Below are 12,962 nucleotides of genomic sequence, written 5' to 3' on the forward strand. Positions count from 1 at the left end.
GCCGCTCTGCTGCCAGCTGCGCTAATAATTAACCAAATTTGCATAGATAATTTTTTAATGAAACGTAAAAATATAGTTAATAATTTTACAAAATTGACTAGAATATACTCTACAATATATAATATGCCGATGATAAATATTTTGGGGCATAATTTGATCTGTATCTTCATAAAGCAAACTCTATCTTATTATTTAAATATTGTACTACAAGATATTACAGTACATTCATTTAGATCTCCGACTCTTTATACTTCTCAAAAAATTCCACTTCATCGCGCACGATTGAGGAAGAGCACCGACTAATTTTACAGAGATTCTGATGCTCAGTAAACTGCTTCTTCTAGCAAGTGGCCTTTCCATGTCATTCACCCCTGTTAGATAATAATTCGCAGCTAATATACCAAAGAAGAGGATAAGGCTGAAGGCTTATGAAAGGCTTAGACCTCTAAGACCTCTAAAAAGCCTCTATACCGCATTTGAACCTCTGTGATCGGGATGCGTGCCGTAACAAAACGTCTATAGTAATTGTGTCATTTCTCTTCCCACTTCTTGCATCTGAGAACTTGTTAGAAAAGATGCACTGATGCCGTTGTCAACTTCACCATGAAACTGTTGTATTACTACAGTGCAGTTTCATTTGGGTGAGTTGACTCAGTGTCGTCTTGCATAGAGATTCTATCGCGAAGACTAGAAATCTAACGGAACAGATAAATAATAAAATGAGATTATCTCAGAAGATTAAAAAACAGATAAATGATTACATGATGAAATCTGATGAGATGATCTCACCTGTTTTTCGTGTTTTTCCATCATGGTCATCATTTGTGACTCTAATTTCTTTACTCTTGCTGTATGTTTCTTCTTTGCTTTTTCATATGCTGCAACCAGGGCGCCATTTGCTCTTTTCAAATCAGAAATATACTCTCCAGCTTGTTGATGTCGACTTTCAGTGCTCTTAGATTGTTTCTCAAGAGTATCAACAAGCTCTCTGATGCGAGATTTTAGTTTCTTCTCACGTCTTGCAGCCTCATACAGGTCAGCGGGTATATCTTCATCACTTGTGCGAAGTTCAGCTAATGTGATCGCTGGTGTGGCTGAACTACATGATGTTTCACCATCCTAGATCAAAATATCTTTTTAGTCTGAAGTGAACAACTCGCTATCTGCTTATCAGAAAACCCACCAAGAGGAGTAATGTGGGCTTTCAGCTATCCGAATTGCAACTATGAAAACTTTCATGCATATATATGCTGGTTAATACATATTTAATCATACAATGACTACTTACGCTGGCCTTCGAGCCCTGAATAGCACGAGCAGTCTCCTCCAGTTTCCGCCTTTTTCTGATCTGATCTTTGAGCTCAGTCTTCAAATGTTCAATATGAACCACATAGGCTTGTTCTTGCGCTTCTCTTGATGATAATTGTAACTCAAGTGCCTTCTTTTCCTTCTCTGTTAAATAAACTTTTGCTCTGAGTTCTGCTTTCTCCTCTTTGAGAGCCATTAATTCTTGCAATAATACTGCGTTTTCTAAGTCTAGTTTAGCATCAAGTGAGTCTAACTCAATCCTGGCAACAGGAACTAAAACATCATGAACACTTTGCAGCTCCATCAATGTCGTCCGTACTGTCTCTCTTTCGTCTTTTAACCTGGATAAATAAGCCCTGAGCCTGCCCTCCTCTTCTTTGCTGAAATCTAGTTCAGCGGATGACCCGGTGGAACTCGTGGCGCTAGTCCGGCTGACTGAGGATAATTCTTCCCAAGGGCGATTCGCCCCCGTCGAAACGTTGCCATCAGAGCCCTTGTCGTATTTCTGTAATAAAGACCTCGCTTGTGTCTCGGCATGTCGTCGCCGTTCGTAGCATCCTGACGCCATAGTATCATCATCATCTTCGTAAATGTCCGGACAACGAAGACGAGATTCGCTCCCACCTCGGGATAACGAACGATAACGAAATAAATCGATACCATCAGCATTACAGTTTATACTTAGTACTTCTTGTTCGCTCTCCAGCAAATACACAAACGCCTCGTATCCATCAATCGTGCGATCACAGAGTTCAAGTTCCACTTGCAGGGCCATACATTGTGACTCATACTTTCCTAGAATATTGAATGAGTTTTCAATAAATCTTGCCAAGCTATAGTTCCCAGAAACGTTCAGAAAATAAATCTTACCTATCAACAAGGAAAGTTGTTCGCTGTTGCTCTTGCTTTCATCCATGGACAAAGCAATGACGTTATTCTGCGCTCTGATGTGTTCCAGTTTAGTCTGTAAACGTTCAACTTCAATCTGATATTCATGAATCTGGTCACCAGACTGCTGAGTCCAGTGCGAGTGTAGTGCGTGAAAAACATCACGTAATGTCTGACATGAGTGAAGAGTATTTACGAGAGATTCTGGCATCTTGTCAAACTCTGGAAGTTGATGCTGGAGATAAGACAAAGTATTTTAAAATGATAAACAACATTACGTTGCCACAAGTGTTAAAATCAAGGCAGTTGATAGACGTTCTTTGTAATTACAAAAGCTCAACTATCCTGGTATTATGAGATAATTTTAAAGATGATAAAACTAACCAATATCTTGATCAGTTTCTCCCCAGTAAGGCCTTCAATTAATTCATTTTCTCCATCGCTTTTAACGCTATCCTTTTTCTGTCTGCTCACTAACACAGCATCAGGACAACTGACCACCGAAGATCCCAGATCACTTGATGCGTTCTTCCAACTGCCTTGGGCTGACTTCACTATAAAAATACAGAATTCAATGACTGAGAAACATTGAATAGCGCCATCACACATAACACACTCGTAATTAAATGCACTCACCGCTTCCAGGAGGAGAGTTTTTGATGGATTTCAAGGAAGAGCCAGGACTTTCTCCTAGCGTCCAAGATCTATTAAAACTATGACGTCTTGCTACCGGGGATGTTGGTGTTGTGACATGAGGTCGGTTGAGACGTGGGGAAAACTGAGACGAGTTTTGTTGTGCAACTGGTGAAAAGGCCGAGTTAGTACTGTACGAGCGACTGGGGCGAGGTGATGGTGGCTCACTATTGTCACTGACGTCATTTCTTGAGCCGTTCGTTAAAGAACGGTGGAGCTTACTGCATTCCTGGTGCTAAAATTTTATTATCATTGTGAGAGACACGAAATCACTGATATCAATAACAACCATAAGCTACAGTATAGCCAGACAGACAACTAGCAACATTATGTAAGCATGAATCACCTTTCTCTTCCAACTATCTCGTTCTTCTCGCAATGATTTCGCCATTGATTTGCTGTTCTCAAGTTCTTGCTCCAGTTTTAACACTCGGGCGTTGATCAACTCTCGTTCTTTTGTCATATTTAATACTTGCTGTTGTAACTAATCACAAATGAGATTCATTATTAAGATGGAGATGAACAGGAAGTATTCAACAGAAGATGCAAGTGTTTATACCTCAGCGCCTTCGCTTGATCTTTTACGACTAACATACTCAGCGACGCTAGCTTGTTGGATCTGTTTTTCAACTAGGAGTAAAAACATCAGTACTTCAATTTAATAGCTCATTTAGCTCAAAAAACTCGAGGCTCAGCAAGTTCTCTTTATCCAAGTGCTACAAGAAGAGAAGCCTAAACTATACCTACATACTCAAAAGCTCTATTTTAAAGTGATTTTTTTAGACGTTCATTGAAGAAAATATAAACCCATCATACTTTGATGCTTTCTCTTTTCCAATTCTTGACATTGATCTTTGAGTTCAGTCAGTTTTTTCTGAAGCTGAAGAAATATGGAACGACTCAGTTCCAACTGTTTAGCGTCATCTGGTTTTTCTTTCACCGGACTTGAAACGCTGTGTCGAAGAGATTGGAGTTTCTGGTTCGTCTTCGAGAGAGTATTGAAGTGAACCTCGTCCACATGATCCGAATCTGTGGCTCGCTGTTCGTTCAGTTCAAACACTTCAGCCGTGTCTGTGTCTTCCTGATCACTCCCGCCTTGAGAAGCATTTGATGCTAAATATATGATGTGATATTTACGTGAATATATCGCAAAACTCTAGTTCCAAATAATTGAAATATTTTGACTTACAATTTCCAGCGCCATCAGAACTTGGTGTTTCCTCTTCTTCTTCATCTTCTTCAGCGATGCAGTTGACTGATGCTTGATCAAGTTTACGTCTCAATTCCGCGATAACACTTTGTAACTCCGTCACCTAATATGGAATTAGACAACATTAGATTGATTGCCATTACGTAAAACAGGCAAAGTGTTGAAATTCCAGAGCTGGCTTGCTTGATTACCTGCTGTTCTTGCTCATGTAACCGCTCCTCATATTTCACAATCAGTCGATCTTTCTCGTCCCTAGACTCCTTTAGTGTGCGCCGATACGAGTCTCGTTCTGACGTCACTTTCTTAACTTGTTTTTGTAATTCGTTGATTTCACTCTTCAGCGATGCGAGGGCAGCAAAGTGGAGCTAAAAGGTCAAGGAAAATGAGTATTAGCGATCAAATTTCTGATTCTGTCCACAGATTCTGCATTCCAGGTTATTTTGAAAGTGACAATGTGACATCCTTTATAAGTTTGCTTTGTTAGACAAACACAAAACACAACTTAGCCTGTAGGATATCCGCTGGCAATATAAATAGAGCAGTCGTGGGCTTTTTACAAAATATAACTTTGAAACCACCGAACATTAAAATATCCAAAGATTAGGGCAGACAATCGACAGAACTAAGAAAAGGCCTGTAATTAAATTAGCAACTTTATTATTGAAAGATCAGTCAACACACAGCGCAATAAGACAAGAATATCTGAATATAAGCGAACGTTTCCTATCCTAGAACTTTCTTGAAAGATTTCTTTATATTCAAACAAACAATTCAACTTCCTTGGCTAAAAGACATTTATCATTTTTACTTGCACGAATTATGAACTGTGATGGTGTTCCCATAACAAAAGACTATGTCTAGAGTCAAACTAAAACAATGTGTTATATGATATTATAGATAACACAGCTATTTTATACAACAATTATTCTTAAAATAACGAGACTGACGACCTTTGACAAAATTTCCTCAAGCTTCTGTACACATTTTATTCTACGCTGTTCAATTCAGGTCATATGACTCATCAAATACCCAGCAAAGTATTACATATAAATCATTCACCTGAGCTGCTGATATAAACAGTCATTACAATGGTCTATAAACACGTACCCTTCGTAATTTCAGCAATCTTTGGCGAACAAATTCGGTTGAAAAAAAGGGATAATATTTCTGGCGTATGTCAGAATCCATTTTCAAAGCGAAATAGAAAAGGAATACAAATTGGTCTCTAGCAATTGTCATAAATGCCCTCAAGGTAAAAAGCCTTTGTCAGGAAATTGTCCGTTGAAGAGTCTAAGTACCTCAAGATATAAAGCAATGGTCTTGTGAATAGTTAAGTGTTTAATAATATTCATGATGCGTTGACATGAACAAGGAGGGGGACAATAAACATCATTGGCAGAAGTAAGAAGTTATGAAAAATTCCAGACACACATCCTGACAAAATGTCACCGACACCGGTGTTGTGTGGGAAACGTGTTTCTGAAGATGATCCACAGGAATTTAGGTTTTGTTTTAGGCTCTTAAAATGGTCAAGATTTGATTAGTATTATCGCATTATCCTGACGCCAATGATAAGAAAATTCTGTCTACTGTATTAACATTGTTCTTGATCAAGCGCGCTTTACATGGAATTATTTTATGGCGAAATCCAGTAAAACCAAATAAAACCAAGTCAACCCTGATATAGTCAAGTAAGATCATTTAAACACTGAGAGAGTTTCACTTTCTTTGCGCGTGCGCTTTGCAGCTTTACTAAATGAGAATATTTTGACGTCATACAATAGTGAAGAGTTTTTCAGGAATGATTCGCTTATGTTAAACAGAAAAATGTTTCTACAGTCTTTCATTTTAGGATTTGTATTTGAATTCCACTTCATTATAGGCATGGAATATAGACAGTTTTGTCAAGCAAAAACCTTTGAAAATTTGGTATTCAGTTCATTCATCAAGTAAATTATACATCAACGCTCTTCGCCCACGTAAAAATATCTTACATATAAAAGTACTGTATCAAATTTCCATAAAACTTTATCTTCATATTTCCGTCTTTTGACAGTATTTGTTAGGACAACTTGCGAGAAGGCTGTTATATGATCATTGAATTTGGCACAAGGAGGATGTGTCTACATGTATCAACATGTGAAATCTTAAAGATTGCATCTGAAATCACAGTCAACAATGTATCTTTTCAGAGTATCACTTGATCTCTACCTGAAGATTTTTTTCTATTTGGTTTTGATTGTTTATCATGCAGTACACGTCTATTACGACTGGGCTGTGTACAAAGAATCATCGACAGACAATTGGATTTTAGAAGAGGCCAGTGTTACCATTCGTGCTGTTTTCTTAGGAAGCTGTATTGCTGGGACGACTACGAGTATTCTTTTGGGCTTTATTTATGGTTATTACATTAAATTTCATCGTAGTTTTTTACCAAGCAGGAATAACTACGACCCTCTGGAGATGAACCGCCGCGTTATTACAATGGAACTAACTATCTCATGTTGCGAGCTGTTTTTCAAAGAGCTTATTCAAAGCTCCATATTATTTACAGCATTCAACTCAAGTTTACCGACAACTTGTGTAAGCAAGACAATCAAAACATTCACAGTATGTTGTCTCATAGCAAATATAAAACTGCTGGTTATCTTTTACGCGAAGCTGTGTGGATTTGGGACTGGAGAAGAAATAAAGTCCATTATAAAAGCAATCGTCTGTTGCGTGGGGTGTTCAGGCGCCTTACTTGGCCTGTGGTTTACAGTATTGTATTATTCAGAAATTCAGAATCTCTTTTCGTGTGCTGACATGTAGAGTAATACCATCTAATTAACATATCATGCGATCCAAAGATACATACGCCAAAAAAGTTTTTCCGTTTTGCTCACAGAGGGACTTCCTTAGATTTCCTGAGGCATGATTATCTGACGGGGGGGGGAAGATCCTTTCAAAGATTAGGGGGTATCACAAAAATATTTGAAATGTTACACTCTAAATTAGAGTTAACACCTGATCTGTCTCTTTACAATCAGTAAAATTAGAATATAACATATAATGCCCAGATACAATTTAGAAAATTGTTCTTGTACATACTGAGATACAAATAATAAAATTGTACATAACTTTCGATGTACCATATGTAATAACCATGTTTAATACACAATGAATAATATAACAATTTGTACATGTTTGAATAACTTTTTCCCAACTTGAAATATAATAAAAACTCCATGCTTCAAATCATGCAGAAAATCTTGTTTAGTCATATTTCTACCATTTATTTGAGTTTAGGCAGTGAAAGTCACTAGGTAAAAATGAAATAATAAAATTTGGTGCATTTAGCTTTGGCTGCAATGTAAAACGGACAAGCGCCAGGTTTTAATAATGACTTAATAGGCCTAAATCTACCCTAAAGATCTTTTATAATAAAACATCATTACCTTGGTTGAAACAGACAAAGCAAAGGATATTAAGAAACAGTTGGATACCAAATTGATTAATTTACATTATTTTAATATTGTTTGCATGTGTGAGACATGGGAGAATCTCATGGAATTGTGTCTTGTGAACTTTAAAATATTGGTTCATCTTTTTTATTTAGTATTCACATGCAAGGTCAAAGCTGTAATTTATTTCCACTCTCAGTCCAAATCTCTTCATTATTTCAAGTGCAAATATCTTATATTCAGGAACACATTTGACTCATCCACCAGATTAATTCAATCCACTTTTGTCTCAATAATCATACAAATATATCTAAAGGCTGCCAAGAAACTTTCAATTGTTCAATTGTTTCCACACAAGAATGACTAAGGTTTTAAAGAGACAGATGCTGTGTGCATAATTCATGAAATACTCAAGTCCTATTTAACCTGTCTGAAAGCAACTTCTCAATTTCCAATTGCAGCCTAGTACTCACACACTTTATGACTATGGTTCTTTCAAAAAAATATAGCCATTAAAAATTAGACAACACATACTATATAATGCCAATATTCGAAACCATATCATATATACAAACTTGCTAGACATATTAATATGCAACTCATATAAATATTATAAGCCCATTTAGAGAGAACATGTAGTGCAAATTAATTTGCCTTATTAAAAATCGAAAATTCTAAGTTTGAGATCTTACTAAAACATATTTTAAATCCATTTCTCATTCTATAGTAAAAATTGTAACAATTTTTGAATTCCTAATTTGCAACATATATTGCCACTTCTACTCAAAGATGGGAAAATTATGGTTTAAAATTTCAATACTCGTATTTGTTTATTTAACAAACCCAAAATAAGAGGGGAATATTTTGAATTCCTGCATTAAAATTGTTTATATCTAAGAGGACTACATATGAAAACACACTGAAAGCAACAGGTTAAGATAGCATTCGCATGGCGAGGCATTGTTTGTAGAAATTATTACACAATGACATTATTAAATATGAGTACAGAAGCCGGCTTGACAAATCTATGTTCTCTAAATTAATCTATTATTTGAAACAGAAAGCTTTTGAGATAGGTCGTTAAAACTTTGAAAAGTTCAAAGCTTTCTGAAAACAATCGCGAGACAAAGAATATGCTTCAAATTCCAGTAGAAATCACAAGTCGCAAACTATTTCCAAACATGCAAAGTGACAAAAAAGCAAAATATTTGGATAAACACAATATAAAATATTACTTACGCTGGACAATTTTGGACAATACAAACATATAACGTCAAAGAATACAAAAAACTACTAAAATTTTTATTAAAACATCGATAATGTTTCTCTAACGGTGCGTACTTACTGTGTTTGCGAGTTCCAAAAAATTTGTTCCTCTGCTAATATTATTTCCTACAGTTGACTTTACGATGTTTGGTTCAGCGTTAGATACAACGTTTGCTTTCTCAGAGACACTTGATATAGTAGCTCCATCGTCGATAAAAACATCCGTTGAAGTACAGGAATTTGTTTCACTACCTTGATCTGTGTTGGTTTGAGGGAAACCACGCAGCAAGTCTTCTAAGCATTCAAGTGAGACATCGCCACCTCCTTTTAACTTACTCATAACTTCTTGGATTTTACGATCTTCCATGCCTTTTTGCCGACAAATTGAAGTAGCTTCGTCCCTATTTAATAGCAGAAAAAAGCCTTATATCAACAACTCTTTGCAGCATATACGACCGACAGAACAATCACGCATACAATGAAACGAGACTTCACATTAAGCAGCTTAATAAAATTGCTTTTAATGTTTAAACAGCTACAAAACTAGAATATTTTATATTTGTTTTTTAGCAACGATTGTAACGAAGTAATCGCGTTCCAAAATACTTCTTCAGAACAATTCAGAAATGACAAAATAAGCAGTCACTTGGAAAATAATACAACGTGAATTCATGACACCTATTATAAAGCGGTGTCTTACATAATAGAATACAGTGAGCGTTTGATTTTTTTTTACTTACTTGGTTAATGAAACTTCTCTCGCATTCTTTGTGTTCTGTATAACATTTAACACGTCTTGTTTCCACTGGGAATCGCCATTATTTGTCACAGTTGTCGACACATGTTGGCATTTCGAGTTGAATCCATTCGCTTCATCGTTCGTTTGCTCACTCGACTGCATAATGTATTCAAAGCAATTTAAACACTCGCTCTCTTTCCTGCGGTCTCTAAGTTACAAAGTGGACGAATAAACTACTCCTTTATATTCTTTAACACCTACATTTTAACAATTTAAAGACAAAACGCATGTTTTTTTGTACACTTGCGCTTCTAGTTTGTGGTTGTAAAGTGTGAAGTGCGCGTGGAACGTGTGTCTATTTTAGTCCCGCGTGATTCCCGGGGGAGTTAAGTTATTAAAAAAGGAAATAGCAACAACAGCCGCAATTTATTCAAAAACTCGATTTTCAAAATATGAATTACTTGGTTCTAACTTCTAATAAATATCTCACTTTGGTTAAATTGGATCGAGTCCCAAAAACTGGTAATATATATTCACGCTGATGTGACTATATATTTTTCATAGGTTGTAAAGTTTAAAATATTAACACTATAGGATTTCCTTATATGCCTAATTCTTGTTTTTTTGTTAGTATTACTGGGATAAAAGCAATAGAGCTTCCGGGATTTATCGGCAAGCTGAAACAAACGTAATAAAAATTTGCTTTCGTTAAAGACGAAACATCGTATTTTACATAAGCTTTATCTCTGCCTACTCGCAACAAAAATTTCTTTCATCACACCATTCAAAACTTGATAAAGCAGTTTTTGCTGGAAAACTAGTAGAATTTACTAATACTACACGTGAAATATGATCGCCAATAGTCAACTATGGCCTTTGGATTTTCTTTTTAAATCCATTTTCAAAATCGTCTTTCCTCTTGGGCACGTTTTCTTCCGCATGTTTTTCTTCAGTTTGCGAAAATGCAACGCTTAATGTGTGCTCAAAAACATGCAGGTGTTCATCTTACATATCATGAAAGAAACATTCATAACCATGTTACTAGAAACAGCATGCGCTTTTTCCTACACTCCAGCCAAACATGAAACAACATTACAAACATTTTTTGCTGAGAGAATTATTTAATAATCTTCAAGTTACGGATTATCAATTCAATATTTATTGCTTTTTTCCTGAAGCCTTTCTTTTCTTCTCCACCACTTTCTTTCTGGCTTCTTTGCTTCGCTCCTGTGCAAGAATAGCAGCTCTCTTGGTGGTCTTTGCATGTGGGTTCAACTTCAACATTACACCAAGATTTTTCAGTGGGTTCTTCTTCAGTTGCGCATGTCTAGTTGCCAACCTAATGAAATGTTTCATGTCACATATGAATTTATCAATTTTGCACTCTGGTAAAAGACACACACATCATGACAGTGTTGGCCAAATATCCAAACACTTGTATCAAAAAAAGGCTTGAATTCAAGGCCAATTCATACTTAGCTGGTCGAACAACTTTTTGGATTTCTTCTGAATTGATCAGTCGAGCCAAATCACTGTTCTTCATAATGGGTTTGGGCAAACTATGAGTGGAAAATATATTTAAAATTCATCTCTCAAGTTATAGATATAACCCAGTTATGTCACGGAAAGCAACATTTACATACTTATACGAGGTCTTTTCAGTGGAAGCTTTGCGCCATGTTCCATAAATACCATCAAGCTTCTCAAAGGCACCTTGGGTCCAAATACAGAATCTAAATTTTCAAAGTAAAACTTGGTGAATTGTGCCATCAAAAGAATGGGTTAATTAAGTTAAAAATGTTTAAAATAATTGTGAGAAAAATATTGTCATGTAAAGACCTTCCAAGATGTCCTCCAGGGCATAAATTGAGGAGATTCATTCGGTCAACGTTAAGCAGTTCAACACCAGGCAAATTCCGGAATGCTTGGCGAATGCCATGATCCTCATTGTATATTATAAGCGGACCTTTCCTTTGTACATAACGCCGGTTCCTCATCTTACCCTAAAAAGTACAAACATGTCTTTTGAATGGTGTAATACTTGATGCAACAATGCTACAACTACTACAAGTAGACTCCTGCAACATATAATGATAGCAATTGCATGTCTTGGCTATTATCCCTAATTATAACATTTATAACAAGGATATCCTACCTTTCCAGCCCTAATCTTCTTTGAGTTCTTGCAACGCTTCACATCATCATAAGCATTCAAGTCTTTCAAAAGTTTCACAGCATTTGACGTCTTTTGAACAGACTCAATACCATTAGCAACAACCAAAGGCACTTCAGGAATATTCTCAATACGGTGACCTCGAGCCATGACGAGCGCTGGCAAAGCTGAACCAGCAAGTGCTGAGCACATGGCATAACGTTTCTGGTTCACATTAATCTTACGATGCCATCTACGCCATGTTTTAGTTGGGGCAAACATACGACCTCCTCTACACATCTTTATTAAAGTTAAGCAAATTTATATTTAACAGGTAAAATACTATCTGAATAATTTGGCTGCTGTCCTGGTGTTAGTTTTTTAACACCAACCCTTGGCTAAAACATACAAAACTATCATAAGGATACATTTCCATAAGCACCTTGGCCTGAGCGATGCGTACCACCACCTCGCACACGAGGTATTCTAGCAACAGCACGACCAGTACCCCAAGACTCAGCAGAGGTTTGGTGACCTGCTTTACTGCTGACAGCATATGGCTGGCGCTTGTTTTTTGCCATATTTGTGTGTACAAAATTGACAACATCTGGTCGTATTGGAGCTTTGAAAACCGCAGGAAGGGCTACTGAGTTTGATGTAGCTTCACCTTGCTCATTATAAACTGTTATCAATGGACGAGCAGCCTGTTTGAAATATTTACAAATATTTATTAAATTTGTGATTATGACATGTGTGTGTGTGTCCGATGTCTCATGACTACCTGGTTTTGTTTATCTCAATCTAGATTTTGGTTCAAGAAAGAAAAGCTCAGTGGTAACATAACATCCCAGTTAATGGATATCTACATCTTTATACGGCACTTTTTTAATAATGGCTTAAAATTAACGAATAATTCATCCAGTTTTTATATGAAGAAGTCGTAAATTTAGGGTAGGAATCAGCGCTATTCTAAACAGCTTTAAAGCTTTCTTTGGGGGCTACATGAAACCTTAGACTATATTCTACGCTTTTGTTTCGAAAACTGCGTAAAAACCTGTAAATCGAGCCTACCATGATCGAAATATTTTCAACCAAATCCTAATTTTCCAAAATGGCTGTTCTTTCTCGAAAAGAAAGAATACACGTGAGAATAGGCCACAATGCAGCGCGCGCCGTGAGTGCAGACAAACCCCGATCGGAGAAAGAATACCAGTGCAGTCTTCTCCAACTAACTACAATAACGCTTCTGATAGAAATCGTGCT

At 36.6% G+C, this 12,962-nt stretch overlaps 2 protein-coding genes across 2 annotated transcripts; both read right to left on the minus strand.

The window, feature by feature from the left end:
* Positions 1-103: 103 nt before the first annotated feature.
* LOC114525300 (colorectal mutant cancer protein-like) lies at positions 104-9,875 on the minus strand. Its single transcript, XM_028546554.1, has 13 exons — positions 9,549-9,875; positions 8,888-9,209; positions 4,291-4,464; positions 4,079-4,202; positions 3,706-4,002; positions 3,449-3,519; positions 3,236-3,373; positions 2,833-3,124; positions 2,581-2,750; positions 2,179-2,431; positions 1,289-2,103; positions 790-1,119; positions 104-695 (listed from the first exon to the last, which is right to left on the minus strand). Exons 1-13 carry the CDS (start codon positions 9,707-9,709, stop codon positions 621-623), a joined length of 3,222 nt encoding a protein of 1,073 aa, XP_028402355.1. The 5' UTR covers positions 9,710-9,875; the 3' UTR covers positions 104-620.
* A 773-nt stretch (positions 9,876-10,648) lies between these two features.
* LOC114525301 (60S ribosomal protein L4-like) lies at positions 10,649-12,846 on the minus strand. The gene is made up of 7 exons (XM_028546555.1): positions 12,771-12,846; positions 12,128-12,403; positions 11,703-11,999; positions 11,387-11,550; positions 11,191-11,280; positions 11,023-11,106; positions 10,649-10,886 (listed from the first exon to the last, which is right to left on the minus strand). Exons 1-7 carry the CDS (start codon positions 12,771-12,773, stop codon positions 10,706-10,708), a joined length of 1,095 nt encoding a protein of 364 aa, XP_028402356.1. The 5' UTR covers positions 12,774-12,846; the 3' UTR covers positions 10,649-10,705.
* Positions 12,847-12,962: the final 116 nt, after the last annotated feature.

The sequence above is a fragment of the Dendronephthya gigantea genome, unplaced genomic scaffold (assembly GCF_004324835.1).
Source record: "Dendronephthya gigantea isolate DGI-Jeju-01 unplaced genomic scaffold, DenGig_1.0 000034F, whole genome shotgun sequence".
Classification (NCBI taxonomy): Eukaryota; Metazoa; Cnidaria; class Anthozoa; order Malacalcyonacea; family Nephtheidae; genus Dendronephthya; species Dendronephthya gigantea.